General features: G+C 33.4%; 1 protein-coding gene and 1 non-coding gene across 2 annotated transcripts; both read left to right on the top strand.

The window, feature by feature from the left end:
* The first annotated feature begins 301 nt into the window (after positions 1 to 301).
* LOC113687225 (small nucleolar RNA R71) lies at positions 302 to 408 on the top strand. The gene has a single exon (XR_003447723.1). It is a non-coding gene; the product is annotated as a small nucleolar RNA R71 (small nucleolar RNA).
* A 13,419-nt stretch (positions 409 to 13,827) lies between these two features.
* LOC140035049 (hydroxycinnamoyl-CoA:piscidic acid hydroxycinnamoyltransferase-like) lies at positions 13,828 to 15,760 on the top strand. The gene is made up of 2 exons (XM_072074441.1): positions 13,828 to 15,291; positions 15,401 to 15,760. The coding sequence occupies exon 1, from the start codon at positions 13,913 to 13,915 to the stop codon at positions 15,272 to 15,274; it is 1,362 nt and encodes a 453-aa protein (XP_071930542.1). The 5' UTR covers positions 13,828 to 13,912; the 3' UTR covers positions 15,275 to 15,291; positions 15,401 to 15,760.
* Positions 15,761 to 18,936: the final 3,176 nt, after the last annotated feature.

Consider the following 18,936-nt stretch of genomic DNA (forward strand, 5'->3'; position numbering starts at 1 on the left):
GCTAGTACAGATTCCACACACCTTCGCTCGCGGTGTGTCTCTCATGGCCAATTGCCTGACGACCGACGTCAACTCTGACAGTTGCTGCTGGACGGATGACGTCTCTGCCTCATTGACTCTACGGGTAGGATTGCTCTCACGGAAGCCGAACTGCTGAGAATTTTCTGCCATGGCTTCAATAAGGTCCCACGCTTCCCTCGGTGTCTTGTTCGCCAGGGCTCCTCCACTCGCAGCGTCAATAATACTCCTGTCAGTTGACTGGAGTCCTTCATAGAAGTACTGAATCAGCAGTTGTTCACTAATTTGATGCTGTGGGCATCTCTTGCACAACCTGTTGAACCTTTCCCAATAGTCATACAAGGACTCCCCGGAGTACTGCTTGATGCTGCATATCTCCTTTCTCAAACTCGCAGCCCGGGATGCAGGGAAAAATTTTTCAAGGAATTTCTTCTTCAATTGTGCCCACGTGGTGATACTACCTGCAGGTAGGTAGTATAACCAATCCTTCGCTGCATCCTTGAGAGAGAATGGGAAAGCTCTAAGTCTTATTTGCTCCTCAGTGACCGCAGGAGATTTCATGCTAGAGCAAACTACTTCGAACTCCTTGACATGTTTGTGGGGTTCCTCGCCAGAAAGGCCATGGAACGATGGTAGGAGTTGAATCAATCCCGATTTCAGCTCGAAGGAGGTATTCTCAGCCAGAGTTGGGAACGTGATGCACAAGGGCTGATGAGTCAGCTCCGGGGTAGCCAGCTCCCTTAATGTCTGGGTGTTGGCCATGCTAAATTCGTCTCTTACTGACTCGTTTGCAGAAAATAAGTGCCCTTCTTTCCGTCTCTTGGTCTCTTGCCGTCGCCTACGCGCTGCCTTCTCAACCTCAGGATCGTATACCAAGTCACCTGTGCGAAAAGAACGGGGCATAAACTAGCAAAAATACCAAGAAAAAAAAAGAATAAAATAAAACAAAATAAACACTGAATTCAAAAAGAAGCAAATACTTCAAACGCCAGTCCCCGGCAACGGCGCCAAAAATTGACAGGTGCCGAACCTGTGCAATAATAATAAATAAATCCTAACTACCACCTGAAACAGCTAATAATCAATTCGAGTACTGGAGCAGGGACTCTAGGTGTGCAATGGGTTACTTGATTCACCCTGTTCCCGAAGAGTTTGCTTAATCCGATATACCTGAATTAATTATTTAACTGAACTCCCTAACTAGCAGACAGTGGTAAGCAGGGTCGTCTCCTCAGGGACTGGAGAAATATTTGTTTCTTTTCAAATCAAGATTAATGGGGGGGTTTTGGTATCAAAAGCCAACCGAACAAATTAAATGCAGAAAATAATTAATTAAAAGAAATAATTAAGAGAAACTCTAGCCAAGGGTATACTTCAGAAATGGTTCATGCACTGATCATTGATGCAAAAAATAATCCCAACCTTTATTAATAGATTGGTTCTAGTTGTCTCGCACGCGCTAAACAACCAACCCTTCCTTAATTTATCGATAGCTAAGGTACGACCGTTAGCTATTTCTCTAACCAAAAAACAACCCTAGGTACGACCGTAGGATTCAATTTCTAGATTGCATTAGTAATTAGAAAGGCCCAATCCTGACTAACAAACACGCTACGAGGGTTCATTAAAGCCAGATCAAATATTTCCCTGACACAAATCCAATTGTGCCAGTTGCTACTGAAATAGAAGTAACGAACAATTACGGATTCAATCACCCCTATATAGCAAAATAGCCTATATGAACAATTAATTATTGCGCACTAATCAATCATACATACGGCTATAACACTTAAGAACAGGAAATATATAAATAGTAATAAATGGAGTAAATAGTTAAAATAAATTCGATCTCACAGTAATTTCTGAACCAAATCGTCAGTTGTCCCCTTGACTAGAATTAGGGGTTTAGTTCCCCATTAGTGGAGAGTAGGCCGCGCGTGAAAAATCGGGCGAAGTCACCGTATCTGACCTTTTGGTCAAGAGCAAAAGACAAGAGCAAGGGATCCGAGTTTCCTGCAAATGTGCAGCCCTATCGTACAAGAGTCAACAACGGCGGCTTCCTTTTTGCTTCCTTTCTTTCCTCACAAAAACAACATACGAGAGGTTGCTTTGCTTGGTTTTGTTTCAATCAATTCACACAAGATAGAAAAAGCAAGATACAAAGTCAACAATTGCGGCCCTCTTGTCTCTTTTCCTGATTGCTAAGTAGAAGACATACGGGAGAAAAGGTTTCTCAATTGTTTTCTTCTACAATTCGGTCAAGGCTAATAGAAAAATTCACAGGAATCACCAAAGTCCACAAGAGTGGTTAATGTCTGCTGCTCTCTCTTCCCCTCTGCCAAGATGCGGCGCACCGTGTCCTTTCCCCCCAAAAACAAAGAAAAAAACTCTCCCCCTCTAACCTAAGCCGCGCAGGAAGATAAATTACAAAATTGTTACTGCTTCCCCCCAATTGCAGCCAGACTCCCTAGACATATATTAAAATAAAATCTATTACAATTAGGTTCTTCAGCTTCTCAAACGGGCCCCACGTCCGATGAATCTTCTAAAAGTTAAATTTAAGCACTTTTCAGCAACCATTCCTGCAATTAGCACCAAAACAAAATATCAGTAGAATCCATCCAATTAGCGAAAATATTTAGTCAATTAATTATGCAATAACGCCCAAAATACCCACTAAAATGCAACCTATCAAAGAGCCATTGTCGGTGACCTCCAATCGAGGCCACTAAGCTATGCTTCAAGCAAAATTAAGGAAGCAATAGAGAATGTTACAGATGAGTATGTAAGGTCATATCTTGTTTGTATGAAGAACATTCCGGAGGTATCTAGCAGTCGACATTTTCACACCGTTGGTTGTCCGCAGGGGTTGTTCTTAGGAAATCCCAATTTGCTCGTTACAAGTTGGGTTGGTCTGGGCTTGTACAAAGCCCATTTTGGGTGGGGAAATGAAATTTTCATGACCCCTGGGTCAGTAGGCTATGACGGAAGACTCTTCATTATTCCTAGTCCTAATGGAGATGGATCGTTCTTTATACCATTGCGCCTACAAGCAGAACATATTAATGCTTTTAAGAAGCATTTCTATGAAGATATTTGTAATTTGTGTAGTTTCATGGGGCTCAGTAAAAAGCTTAGTCATATGTAATGTAAGATTTAGGTGCCACGAACATTTGAATTTATTTGTTGGACAGGGAACCTACAAATTGGCAGCTGGTGGAGAACAGTTCAAATTGTTGGACGTGGAACTTTTACGAAATGGAAGATGGAGTAAAGGGAAGCCAAAAATTTGTCTCCAAAGTAGTAGCAAATAAGGAGACTTTTACTCCTTTGAGATAGCTAGTATGACCTTTACGATGTCCTTTTTCTTAAAACAAAAAAAAATTAATCTTGTATGTATCAAAAGTGGATACATTAATGAGTATGGATACTTGTTAATTCATCTCAATTTGAACTCACTCTCAATTTCAATTTTTACACATGTTGTATATACCTATATCTGTTATTGTATATACTATCAATATATATAAGATTAATTTTTTTTTCTTATGCAAGGGCAATAGCCCCCCCTTTTTTTTAGTATAAGCAGAAGGATTCGAATCCAAGATCTCTTGCTTCTACTTCCTCCCTCCGTATCACCCAACCCATTCCTCCCCCTTATATAAGATTAATTAAAAAAATATGATGAATAATCTTTTTCATAATATTATTACTTTTTAGTGTCAATCTATAAAACTTGCTTCTTACATAGTAAAATTTGAATTATGATGAGCAATGTGTGTTGGGTACTTAATTGTCATATTCCATCCCATAGCAAAGAAACTTGTAAATTGCATAATGGCATATCGACTATTAGATTAAGCTAGGAATGGAGTAGCTTTGGAACCACCACCGCAGCGATGAACCAGCACGGCAGGACACAGCCGACAGGAGACGTAGAGTGCGGCGGACTGGCGGATGCCGGAGAGGCGGAGAGCAGCTTCGATTTGGGAATTGGGACTTGGGAGTTGGGAGTGTTAGTGAGAGCCCTAGGCGACGGCAGTCACGGGCACTATGCAATATTGCAAATTTGCAATGGTTGTTTTCTCACTTTTCATCAGCTGAAGATGAAATCCGAATTTTCCCAAATGAAGTGATTTTGTAATTTTTAATTTATAAATTGGGGCTCCTAAATTATAATACATTCATTATGCTCCTCAATGATTTAAACATTTATTACTGATTTGATCCCCAAATTTATTCATAATTGAACACATTACTTATGTTCAAATCATTTTATGGTTTAATTGGCATTTATTTGATCACTTATACCTAAAATCCTTGGTCTATGATTTAAGAAACACATAAAAAGTGATTAATTTAAACTAATTTAGTTAGAAGTTATAATGAATTTATAATTTACACTGATTAATAATAAGTAATATTAGTTACAAACTTACAAATTACCATGAATCAATGATTAGTGATAAGTTACATTAGTTACAAACTTATAATTTATTTCAAATCAAAATAAAACTTATTTACTTGATTTGCAACTTACATGCATTCACTTATACTGTTTAGTTATTTTGTCTATACTTAAAACCTTAAGATTAGTAAATAGATAATATGAATTTTAACTTATTTGATCACTTATACCTACAATCATTAATCTATGATTTAAGGAACACATAAAAAGTGATTAATTTAAACTAGAATCAACCTTAGATTATACAATGATTAGTAATAATTTATGAATTTATAATTTACAATGAATAATACTAAGTAATATTAGTTACAAACTTACAAATTACAATTATTAGTGATAAGTTATGTTAGTTACAAATTTATAATTTATTTCAAATCAAAATTAAACTTATTTACTTACATATATTATTGTGAAAGTCAATATACTAATACATTGATGTGCAATTAATATACATTCACTTACACTGCTTAGTTGTCTTATTTATACTTAAAGCCTTAAGATTAGTGAATATGTAATGTAAATTTAGAGTACAATAATACTTGCAAGTTATAGATTACGCATTCAAATATTCAATAATTCAAATATGAATGATGTATCAAATTACCAATATCTAAATTCTAATTACTAATTATGTTTATTGTTTAATATTTAGTATTATACATATATGTATTAATTATTATCTAATTCTAGTCATGTTAGTATGTTACTCATGTATAAAATAATTAGTTATCTTATATTGTAATGTATTACTATGCATTATTGTAGTCATATAACAATTAATAAATACTAAAATAATATAAATATATTGTACATTATTATATATTATTAGTATTATAAGTACATGATATGATGATAATATCATTTACTAATTATTATCAATAGCATTTACCTATATAATATAATAAAGTATTAGTAGTATATACTAATACTAAATAGCATTTATCTATATATTATATAATTTTATATATCAATTTGGTATTCGAATGCGCGGTAATGCGGTACCCGATTTCAATTACCGAATTTTGAATTCGAAATCGGTTATTACCAAATTTATAATTTCGTTACGTATTTTATACCATATTAGAATTCGGTGAATTCGGTATGTACCGAATTGATACCGAATTACCAAATACCCGATTTCAAATTACCGAATTGAATTTGAAATCGATTATGAATTCGGTTCAAACCGAATCTGCTCACCCCTACTTTTAATGCCATGTTATGCAGTAGACTCGTGGGTTACAGCTCCCAAACACTACTATTGTTCTTCCAGCGGACTTATTTGCTTGTGTTTGTCACATGATTTAGAGACATTTTGATAATGCTCTAGACGGTGATGACTTTGGATTGAGTTTGTACTTCAGTTTGTGAAAATTCATGACTGGGAATGGAACCAATCCTTTATGCCTCTGCCAAGTCATGACAAACTTGTCTACATTCAAAATAGATTCCTGGAACCTTAATGTATTGCAGCCTTCTTTATGTGCAGATTTTGTCCCACAACCTGCTAACCTTTCGTCACTGGAGTGGCGGTTGCTGCCTGTAGTTCTTTACTACTTATTGGATTAGCAGTTGCTTTCATTTCCCAAAAAAGGAAAGCAGCCATCTTTTTGTTTTTTTTTTTTTTCTTTGAGCGAGAAGAAAGTTGCCATCTACTATGTAGGAAGTCTAAATTGTGGAAAATTGAGAAAGGTTTTCAAAATAATGATTGCGTTGACTGATGATAGTTGCAAGAATTTTAGAAGGAATATATGAACTTGAAAACTAAAAATAATTCTTTGGACAAACTACTTACAATTTGAAGCTTTTTTTTTTTTTTCCACTCATGGAAAATTGGCCATGTTTTCTTGTACAATTTACTCTGTCATTCAAGTCGAATGCTTTTATAATAACCATGAATTATTTGACTGCTATTATTATTTTTTAATCTTGTTCAAGTATTCGCAATCACACTTGATGATCATATTGAAAGAAATTTTAAAGTTTAAAAAATCATGTAAAAATTTGTGGTGATAGTGTACGGATTGAAAATTGTACAATTAAAAGATCTTGAAAAACCTTAAACAGAATCATCAAAATTAAATTATAGACTTACTAAAGGTTAAACAACTCAAGAAGAAAAATTAGAGCTAGTATCCTGTCCACTTGTAATCTGACTCAAAAAAATTTAGGGGGAATTGACTTTAGTAAAAAAATGTCCAAGAATGTATTACTAGTAGATAGCCTTATAAAGTTTTATAAAAAAAAATTTAATTATTTAGAGAAAAATGATCAACCATGCGCTTGAATTTATTTAGAGAAAAATGGTGACCATGTAATCTTTTTTTTCCCTCTCTTGTGGAATAAAATTTATAACCTATCTTATCTTAGTCTGAGGGGAAGAAAGAATCCAAGTGAGACGGAAAGAACCCATATAAAGTAGAGGAGTACACTATTAGACATCTTAAAGCAAAGGACTTATAGTCCAAGAGGAATTTTATATTCCTTCTCAATGGCCAACTTCCCAAATCCAGATTGGTTCTATGTAATCAACTCAGTGCAGAGTTCCCTTTCTGTCTTCTAGCTTCAACATTGTGCATTTAAGAACCATTCCTGTTCATCTTGTCTCAAATTTAGAGCTGCCTCCAAAAAAAAAAAAGAGAATATTAATGCAAAATTACCCTTGCTTTTTCGAAATTTGATATATAGAACTCTTTTGATTATTTTCCAAAGTCTTTAAGGTACTTTACCATGTCATAATTCTCTCTCTCTATTTGTTTTTAAAAAATTACTTACATATTTGTAAATTCCTTTTTGGTTTATTGCCCTTTTCTTTGATGTTATAATAGGCAATACATAATATTGCTGGAATGAGATTGATGTCAAAGTAATGAAATGTCATCTTCTTTTTCTCTTGAAAAGAAGTAAAGAATGTTAAGAAAGAACTTTTTGGGTACATTCTCCAAGAGAATTTTATGAAAAGTTGAGAGTAAATGTAAATCTCAGAAAAAGATCGCCATCTAATTTATCAACTTAAAAGGAGGTCTTTATAATCTCTATATTTAAAAAAAAAAAAAAGAATAATTTCAAAAATTTTAAGTACTATAGACTTGTTCTTTTTTTTTTTTTTTTTAAAAAAAGGTACCGTTAAACCCCTATATAATGGCCTGAGGTCAATTCTCTTCTTCAGCAAAAGAGTTGAGATTTTCCATCCATCAACATCTAATTTGCAGGCACCATTAATGCTAATTGTCCTTCCAAATCCCCCATACGATATTGGACTTCGGCCTAATCACAATTAGCCCAACCAGATGAAACTTCCTTCATCGGAAATTACACGTGGCTTCTTTCTGTGCTGCCGACATATATACATTTATTTTTCCCTGGTCCCTGGTATAGCGGTTTGTACCAATACGTTGGTAAGGAGCACAGATCACGTGTAAGGTACGAATGCAATTACTGACATCAAAGCGGTTTAGATCAGGCACATGAGGGGTAAATTTTACCGGGGGTAAATTTTACCGGAAAACATAAGGCTTTTGTAAGACGCAGATTGATTGGACATAAAGATGACTGAGAGGACAGAAACTGCAGAGCTTTTGTTTTGGAAATAATTTCAGAAGTCTCCCTGCAGTTTCTAACAATTTTATTGAGCTTCTCTAAGATTTAAAAAATTATACTTATCTCCCTTATTTTGATAGTTTTACTAACAAAACTTTAAAATAATATTGACTTGAATAATTTTTTAAATGAACACCCAAAAATACTCTTGTGGAATGAGTTTAATTTATTTTTCTATACAATTATAAGATTATTTAGTATAATTATAAGAAAAAGGTATCAAATGTTTCATGTCCATATCTACTATTAATAAACAACTATAATAATAATTTTATTACTATGATATGATATTTTTAATGGTATTTTATTATAAATTAAGATTTATAAGACAGAAAAGAAAATATTGAAATAATTCATTTAGAATTTATAAGTTTTTGGAAAAGTGAGATTATCATAATTTAGTAGTGCTTTTGGGTTATTTCTTTTTGATTTATTGTTAATTTTAATACCAAAAAATAGAAAACAAAGATAAAAAAATATTGGATTATATATAAAATTAATTTTTCAAAAAAATCACTAATTCGACATTTTGTTATAATAGAAATCTAGAGGCAATAATCGTAGTTATACAGTTTTATTAGCAAAAAATTTAAAAAAAAAGGAATAAGAAGGAAAAAGAATGAAAAAATAATTTTAAAACTCATTCTAAATACAAGCATATCAAATAAGAGAATTTCATAAAATATTTGAGAATAAAATTATTATTTTAAATAATAAGAGAGATATATATAATTTTTTAAATTTTAGAGGAACTCAGTAAAATTGTAAAAAATCTCATGAGAGGTTTCGGAAATAATCCGTTTGTTTTGTTATGGTGGGCAGAGTTGGGGAAGTAAAAAGGCAACTTGTTAGTGGTTGAAGCAATTAACGAAAACAATTTGACTTGACGTGCGGCAGAATACCAAGTACAATTGTGTCAGCTTTTTACCTCAAAAATGGTAGAGAGTATTAGAGGAGGGTAGCAACTGTTTCTAAATGTTTATTGTCAAAATTTGGTAAAAAAAAAATGTAAGGTCTAGATTGTATTTTGTACATTATTTTTTATATTATACGTGAAACTTATAAAATTTTATTCTATAATTATACATTATTGAAAGTAAGTTACACTTTATGAATACAAAGTTATGTTTTATGTATTTTACACAAAATCAACTCGAACAATTTTTCTGATAACTGTTCAGCCCCGTGTCTTGGACTACCAAACAATTTTTCTGATAACTGTTCAGTCCCGTGTCTTGGACTACCAAACGATTTTTCTGATAACGGTTCAGCCCCATTTCTTGGACTACCAAACCATACTGTACACTAATCTTTAAACAATATCCTTGTACTTTATAAGATTGAATTTTAGTCAAACTCATCTTTGAATTTCAACTGCATTAAGGGTTATGTTTGTATTTTAAAGTAGGTATTGATATGTGGTGAAACTTAGAATACAAATAATGGAAGCATGAAATTTTGTTAACTTGGCAGTATTATCTTGCTTGTGCTTTGAATGTGTGGTTATGCATGTGACATTTAATTAATTAGTACACTATTTATGTGTGAAATTACTTTGCCATTTGATATGGCAATTAACACTCAAAGGTTCTACAACTTCGTGGATTTTATGTCATTTTGAATTGGTAATTAAAATTGCAATATCCTGATCATTATGTGAAGTAAAGATATAACGGTTAAGGGAAACTAGAATCCCTCTAATTATCATATAATTACCTCTTAATAACATTATGATAATATGCAATGGTTTTTCTTCCTCTTTTATTTCTTTTTGTTATTGCATAATAGATGTTGCCTTTGGGTTTTGATAATCGGGCATCTTTTATTCCAGGTATGACTAATTGTTTTCTTTTTTGTGAAAAATCTCCCTCTTTTGGCATGCTTATTGATTTTGATTTTGAGGAAAGATCCCGCTGCATAATCCTGTGATCCTTGGATATTGAGCATAGCATGAATAAAGAAAGAATTTTGTTCAACATACCATTATTTCAAGTTCCTAATGGACTCATCATTATTGTCTCAAACCCCGCTACCTCGGAGCTAATTAATAAACTTCAACTAATCAAAATTCTTTCTTTTTATCTCCCATAACCTACAATCAATTGAATTAATTATTATTTAAGTAACAATTGTTTCTAATTATTTACACATTTATCCATTTGCTTCTTGCTCTTCCATTTTTCCCCAACATTTACGAATGTAGGATCTTTCTTCTTCATAACCTTAAATTGGGCCAGTTATGTATATTACTCTATAAAACTAAGATCAGTTTCTTGTCTTTTCCAATTTTTTTCTAAAGTCATATATTTCTTTGTGTTTCTTATAAGGGTGAAAAGGCCAATTGGAAGGAAAGATATAAAGGTAAAATTAATGCAAATTATTATGAAACTTTATGTTGGATGATCATTATCACAATCACGGCCAATTTGTTCCAATTCATCTTCTTTATTTCCGATTTAATTGTATCAAAGTTGTGAAGCTTATAAATTAGAATTTTGCTGATTTAACTACTCCCTTCACTTTAGTACAACCTTCCAATGAGGTATTTTCTGTTCCACCAAATTTTCATTTGCTTGCTTTCACAGAACTCTGTGTATGATTGTTTTCCACTAGCAATTTCATTATTCATATGGAATTTTTGAAATATATAGTGAATGTTTGATCATCATTGCAGGGTTAGTAGTGAAAATACTGCATTTGCAAGCAAATATTGGGAAATATCATTAACCACTTTCTACCTGTGGCTTCCAACTCCAATTTATGTGTACAATTTCTTCTCATTTTTGGTTTCGTGATGGGGTTGATCTACCAAATAAGCTCTTTTCACATGAGGGTGTTTTTCTATTGTATTTTACCATTACAATTGAGATGTGCTATCAAAGTAGAAACAAATTTTCACATTTTCCTATAGTGTGAATCTTTCAAGAGAGTATGAAGTGCATTCTCTTTAGAGTTAAATTGTGACAATATGTCACTTATTCCTTTCAAGAATGCATTATGAAATAGACACCTTGAACTCCCAAAGAAGTTTTACTCATTTTTGTTTGTCCAATGCAACAAATTTGGTGCTGACATTACCGATTGCTTTAGGAGAGGCAAAAGTGCAAAAATTATCCTCAATAAATTCTATGAGCTAGCTCTTAACTTCAAGTTATTAGTTCTCAATGGATTTCCATCAATATGAACTCATAAATTTATTTCCTTCTAAAAATCCTGTTTTTGGATCATGTTATGTTCTATTTTCCTATTGATCAGAACAATTATGAATTCTATGCTCCAATCCACATCATGCTTGACGAGACCAAAAATATATTAGGCATCAACTTGCTTGGATTTTGGATTCTATGTGGACAAAAAACTTAGGGACTTCCTCGATCATAGTTAAGATAGATTGTCTAATACTTCCAAATTATTTGTGTGATACTTTTGAGCTTTACAAGGTTGACTCTTTCTTTTTGAGTGTCAGGTTTGTCAAAATTGATGTGGATAAAATAAAACTGGCTAAGAACAAAGCTAAGGGTTAAAACTTTTTTAATCTTATAATGAGTTGTAGTATAAGGATGAGAATTATCTATTTGACATAAAAAAAAAGTTTTTGCTCTCGTTTGTTATGTTGATGTTAAATAATAAAAAGTAATATATTATAGCTTCAACTTTGGATGTTCTCTTATTATGTTATTCAGTTAGCCTTTTTGACATTTCCTTCTAGTTTCTTAATTAACGTATGTAGAAGAAATACTATGTGCATTTAGAAATTAACTTTATTTTTATGTAGAGTATAAAATGATTTGTTTATGGGTAATTCTATTTCAACTGATATGATACTTACTTTAAATACATGTTTTTTTTAAAAAACTTATATCTGCAATACATTCTATTTTCTCAATTTTATTATATTTTTCTTAAAAATTATTTAAAACATTTTAAATAGAGGCACCCAATACCCGCGCGTTGTGCGAGCTTTCATCTTCTAGCATGAGAACATAGAAATGAGCGCAAACCATCGCATCATGAACTTGAGAAAACCATTTGCCTTCAAGTTTGCCTCCAATCTTTCAAGCATCTCATGAGTCATACCAAGCATGTCTTTTCTCTAGAAAATATTTAAACTGCTTGCTAGAAAATATTTGTTTAAAACTGCTGTGCTGATATCCCGGCCTAATTAAGTTGTGAACCTTTCCATCATGTACACAATGAAGAGAGGGGTCAACCACTGAGCTTCAGTGGCAATAAAAAGGGATTAAATTTCTATTTGGGTTGTAGGTCGGAGGTTTGAATCCCACTTATTTTGAAAAAATTCAAAAAAGATGATAGAACACCCCTTTGATCTAGTCAGATTTGCATGCCTACTAATTTTTTACACAGCCTCTTTAGACTCCCCTTTTCTATAGAATATGATAAATTAGATTATATAAATATTATTATTGTTTGAAAAAAAAAAAAGAGGAGAGGGGTCACCTGACTTTCCAAAATAAAAAAACCATTGATTTTTTTTAAAATTTTTTCTCTCAAAGTAGTTCTACTTCCCACGAGAACAACTATGACATCAGCTATCCCCATCCAAGGGGCCCCAAAAATAAAAAGAGCAAGCAAAGCAAATGACAAAACAACAGCAATACAAATGTGGAGACCATAATAGTATCATAGTCTCCTGAAATAGAAGATCAAAAATAAAATGTTTTAGGGTATAATTTTTTTTTATGACACTGGGATATCTAGGCTTTCGACCCGACTAATCCCCTGCGACTCGGGAGAGGGCGCCTCAACCCACTCAAAGCACGATAATTACGGGACTCGAACACTGATCAATTTTTAAAGAAGGATTACATGATTGACCAAGTTGCCCTGCAGGGGCTTTAGGGTACAAAAATATTTGCCAGACAATAACTTGTCAGAACATTGTTTGAATCCCACTTATTTTGAAAGAATTCAAAAGAGGTGCTAGAACATCCCTTTGATTTAGTCAGATCTGCATATCTACTAATTTCTTACACAGCCTCTTTTCCCCATTTCTATAAAATATGATAGATTAGATTATACAAATATTATCATTGTTTGAAAAAAAAAAAAAAAGACAAGAGGGGTCACCTGACTTTCCAAAATAAAAAAACCATTGAATTTTTTAAAAAAATTTTCTCTCAAAGTAGTTCCACTTCCCACGAGAACAACTATGACATCAGCTATCCCCGTCCAAGGGGCCCCAAAAATAGAAAGAGCAAGCAAAGCAAACGACAAAACAACAGCAATACAAATGTGGAGACCATTATAGTATCATGGTCTCCTGAAATAGAAGATCAAAAATAAAATGTTTTAGTGTATAATTTTTTTTTTTATGACACTGAGATATTTAGGCTTTCAACCCGACTAATCTCCTGCCCCTTGGAAGAAGGCGCCTCAACCCACTCAAAGCACGATAATTACGGGACTCGAACACTGATCAATATTTTAAAGCAGGATTACATGATCGGCTAAGCTGCCCCGCAGGGGCTTTAGGGTACAGAAATATTCGCCAGACAATAACTTGCTGGAGCACAAGCTTTGACAAAGCCTAACCAAAGCAATCACATAGTAACCAAACGCCCACAAAAATTTGACCGGAATACTTTCGTAAAATATTTCGTTGAATATTTCGTAAAATATATTAGCAGAGTCTACACAAGTTTCACATGTGATGTAGTACAAATCTCGGGTCTATATAAGCGTGCGCTGGCGGCACTTTACTAGCACAACCAAAATCTCGCCCTCAAAATTCCTTTCTCACAAAGTCTACCAAAACTTTTTTCCTTCTTACAACCCTCACTCCCATTATTCTCTTTCCTTCTCACAATGGTTAACTTGATAGCCTCTCACATTGTCAAACCAGCAAGGCCAATCCCCAGGAAAGTAATGTATTTATCTGAGTGTGATCAATGTAAACCCTTGACTCATGCAACTACCGTCCACTTTTACAAGCCAGAAAATCCAGAATTGCTAAAAGATGCCACTAGGGTTTTGAAAGACTCATTAAGCGAAGCCTTGGCAGCTTTTTATCCTCTTGCTGGACGTTTATACCAGAAAGATGGAGGCCGAGTTGAGCTGCGTTGCAATTCCATGGGTGCTTTACTTCTTGAAGCTCAATCTGAACTCAAAATCGAGGATTTTGGAGACTTTTGCCCAACTCCACAAATCCGTGCCCTGATCCCACCTATAGATTACAATAATACTCCACTTCATGAGGTACCGCTCCTTCTAGTGCAAATCACAAAGTTTGCCTGTGGTGGTGTTTCTTTAGGCTCGGCCGTGTCTCATGTCATTGTGGACGGTCAAAGCGGGTGTCATTTTGTTGCCGAATGGGCAAAGATTGCACGCGGTGAAAAATCTGATAATCAACCATACCTAGATCGTACAATTCTTCAACAATATGAAGAGTGCCCATCGTCAATAGCTCCAAAATTACAATACCCCGACTTTTACCCACTACCCGTCCTGATAGGCCAGTCTAGCAGCTTAGAAGAGCGTAAAAAGGCTACTACCTGTGCCATGTTTCAGTTAAGTAAAGAACAAATTGAGCAGCTCAAGAACAACGTCAACAACCACAACGATTTGGTTCACAAAACTAGCAATCATCCGCCATTTAGCCGGTTTGTAGCTGTATCTGCGCATATATGGAAGTGCTTATCCAAGGCCCGTATGCACAGCCCCGACCAAGAAACGGTTCTATATGTGACTGTGGATTTTCGCAATCGGCTTAAACCACCCTTGTCCGGAAGGTATTTTGGAAATGCTGTCTTACCTGTACCAGCAAGAGCCATTGCAGGTGATCTCCAATCGAGGCCACCAAGCTATGCTTCAAGCAAAATTAAGGAAGCAATAGACAAGGTTACAGATGAATATGTAAGGTCATATCTTGTTTGTATGAAGGACATGCCCGAGGTATCTAGCAGTCGACATTTTCACACTGTTGGTTGTGCACAGGGGTTGTTCTTTGGAAATCCCAATTTGCTTATTACTAGTTGGGTTGGGCTGGACGTGTACAAAGTCAATTTTGGGTGGGGAGAAGCAATTTCCATGACCCCTGGGTCATTAGGTTATGATGGAAGACTCTTCCTTATTCCTGGTCCTAATGGGGATGGATCGTTGATTATCCCACTGCGCCTGCAAGTAGAACATATTAATGCTTTTAAGAAGTATTTCTACGAAGATATATAATGCTGCAGACTTGCAAGGTTGGTTCTAATGCTGTTTGTGTAGTTCATGGGGCTCACTGAAAAGCTTAGTCATATGTGAGTAAACATTATTAATTGCCACTAACATTTGAATTTATTTGTCGGACAGGGAACCAACGAATTGGCAGCTGCTGGAGAACAGTTTGAAGAGCTATTATTGCAGGCAAACGGGACGTGGATCTTTTCAGATATGGAAGATGGAGTAGACGGAATAAAAAATTTGTCTCTTAAGGTAGTAGCAAATAAGGAGACTTTTACTCCCTGTGATAGCTAGTATGACCTTTACGATGTCCTGGTCCATGTTACACGTGACGGTTTTCTGTGCTGCTGACATATATACATTTAGTTTTCCCTGGCACGTGTTGATGGTATCATGATATGGCACTACTTTATGTAAGATGGAAAAATGCATTTTCTTATGTATGATGGGTCCACTACTTATGTAATACAATCCTTGAGCATTTTAAAACCTGGAAGAATTGTCAAACCAAGTGTAATGCCACAATCATGTATGCTAACACTAGGCAGGGCTGGCCATATTTCAACCTTTATATGGCATAGTAATTATTTGGAAATTGAAGTATGTATAAACTTTCAAGTTGGCTGAAGCAATCAGCCTGACAATTTAGAAGCTATATGCATAGAGATAATTAACTTCTACAATGCATATAAAAGTGCCAAGTGATATATTAGCTGCTTAATTAACAAAAAAATTCAACACTAAGTGACATTGCGACTAAATGACAGAAACAAATTAAAAAATAATTCATCTTTTTTATTTTAAGAATTTTCATATTTGTATCTATCATTTAGTAATGTCGTGATTTACAGTCGTTTTTTGTAGGTGATCTTTTAATCAATGACATCTCCTAGAGATTGGTATCTCTCCAATGCTATTTATTTGTCTAACTTAAATTTTCTACGGCACTGCAAATGAAAAATATGTGTAGTTTTAAATATCTGACAGACACTATTCCAGTTTTCCTTATGACAGACAATATTCCAGTTATGACAGACAATGGGTTTGTTTGGATAGAGGATTATTTGCCAAAATTTATTTGCTTACATCATCATTACAATTTCTAACACATCTTTTTATCTTTTCAATTACCTTTTTATCTCACATTCATCACATCACAAAAAGTATTATAGTAAAAATATCTCAAATAATTTACAATGGTATTCTACCCTTCCAGTAGTAAAGTATTATTAAATTATTAAACGTGCATGAAACAAATGAAATGCCAATAACTATGGATTTGAATTTTGTGAATAAAGAAAATAGTGTTGAGATAATCATCCTCAAAAAGAATATGACAATATTCGAATTTTGATTAGTTGGAACTCAATGCGGTCACTAGATATTGGGACGTATACAAAAAAAAAAAAAAAAGTACATGTTTAATCTTTGCTTATGGCTCTTTCAACATGTATATAGATTTACATTAAAAAAATGTTTATGCAGTTTTTAAAATATGTCGGACGTTATTGATATTCCACTTTTTCTCTTTCTACTTCCCACCCCCCGCTCCCCTTATTGGCATTCTACCCTACTTGTTCATTTTCTCTAAAAGTAGTTCCACTTCCCCCGAGAACAACTATGACGTTAGCTATCCCCATTTAAGGGGCCCCTCAAAAAGAAGAGTAAGGTTCCGTTTGATAAAACTGAATCTGAATTCTGAAATCTGAGTTCTGAAATCTGAATACTGAAACAATTAATTTGCTGAATTTTAAGCACTGAAAAAAATATATGAATGTCTAAATTTTAATGTTCAACCTATTTATACTGTTTGATAAATATTTATAGCTGAATGCTTAATAAGTTTAATTTAACAATTTTGCCCTTATATCCTTTCATTAAAAAAAGAAATAGAATCTATGATTTAATTAGTTTAAAATTGTTAGGTATGAAAATGATAATATTTATTTTTAAATCAAATTAATATAAAATATGAAATATATTATATGAGGAGTATGGAGAAGATGTGAAAGCCATTAGAAAGGGAGAAAAGAGAAACTAAAAATCGTTAGATAGAGAATATTATATTGTTTAATTAGATAAGAATTTTGAACATAATTAACAAATAAGGGCAGATTTGGTAGATAAGATAAGGTAGTTGAAGTAATTCTATTGATTCTTATCAGAATTAAGCATTCAGCTAGGATTCTTGTGCTAAAAAAAAATACACACAGCAGCACTGCTTAAAAAATTCAGCAGATATATTTTCATTTATTAAACACTCAAAACATCTGAATGCCCGAAAAAATTTAGATTCAGCACTTTTTTATGTTATCAAACAGACCCTAAGCAAAGCAAATGACAAAACAACAGCGATACAATTGTGGAAACCATAATATAGTATCATAGTCTTCTAAGATAGAATATCAAAAATAAAATGTTTGAGTACAAAAGCATTTGTCAGACAACAATTCATCAGAGCACATGCTTTGACAAAGCCACATGAACATTTTATTAAGCAAGAAATCACACCATAAATCAGAGTTGCAAAACTTTGATTAGGCATAGAGATTAAATTTTCTCCAGATAGCAAAAAATTAGAAGCATGTGGAAAGGAATCAAAACTAAGGAATAGTTTTCTAACTCAATCTACCAAGATTTTATTACAACCACCAAAAATCATAAATGCTAAAATAATTGTCAGAAAATAAAAAATATATCATTAGCTTTCCATTCCAACGAGCATATTAAACGCTAAAATTGTATATCTCACTCTCTTTTTTGCATAATAATAAAGGTAAAAGGCAGAAAAGAAGCCCTACTCCAATAAATTACAATCAACAAAATAGGGAAGGGAAAAAAAATAAGAGAATCAGAGACAAACAAAAAGGAAAAAATTAGATAATTTAAACAAAAGCATAAGAGATTTAGAGATAATGATCTGTAAAACCATTACACATTAACTAAAAGATGAATAAGAAAAACTTAGAAGAAGAAGAGGGGCAGAGGAAAAATTTGGTTTCCGAGAATAGTGATGAGAGAGAAATACTCGAGGAGAAAAACTAAGAATGAAGAAATGGTCATAACGGTTGAAGCAACGATGAACTATGGAAAGAAAATTAAGAAATCTGACAAGAGCCCTGGAAATCTGATAGCTAACTTATTTTACATAATATTTCGTTTATATCATAAATATATTTTTTAATTCATTTTTTAATGCGTAAATCATATATTCACTGATAGTATATATACTATCATCGTTAGATTTATGACATGTTTATAAAAGTTGAATTTCAAATTCAAATTTTACATAGTTGTCATTTATCCAATGCTGATAATATATACATTATCAGTGTAATAAAAATTAATTATTTTTATATATTTTAATTATTTTTTATTTTTATATATATCACATTATAAAAATATTATAATAATTATTTCAAATAATATTCTATCCAAACGCAACGCTGAACTCCTCCGCCAGACCATATCTTTTATCACCTAATCCCAAGATTGAAAACCGTGGGAAGCGTAGGGGTTTATGTACCTACATTTGGTAGCAGCAGATGCGATGCCATAGCTGTTTGTACTTTGTAGTGAAAGGGCCGCACCGGGCCTTGTCACATAAGTACATGTGATAATATTAATAAAAGTTTGATAACCAAAGTACATGCATCCATATTACA

This window comes from Coffea arabica, chromosome 1c, assembly GCF_036785885.1.
Source record: "Coffea arabica cultivar ET-39 chromosome 1c, Coffea Arabica ET-39 HiFi, whole genome shotgun sequence".
Classification (NCBI taxonomy): Eukaryota; Viridiplantae; Streptophyta; class Magnoliopsida; order Gentianales; family Rubiaceae; genus Coffea; species Coffea arabica.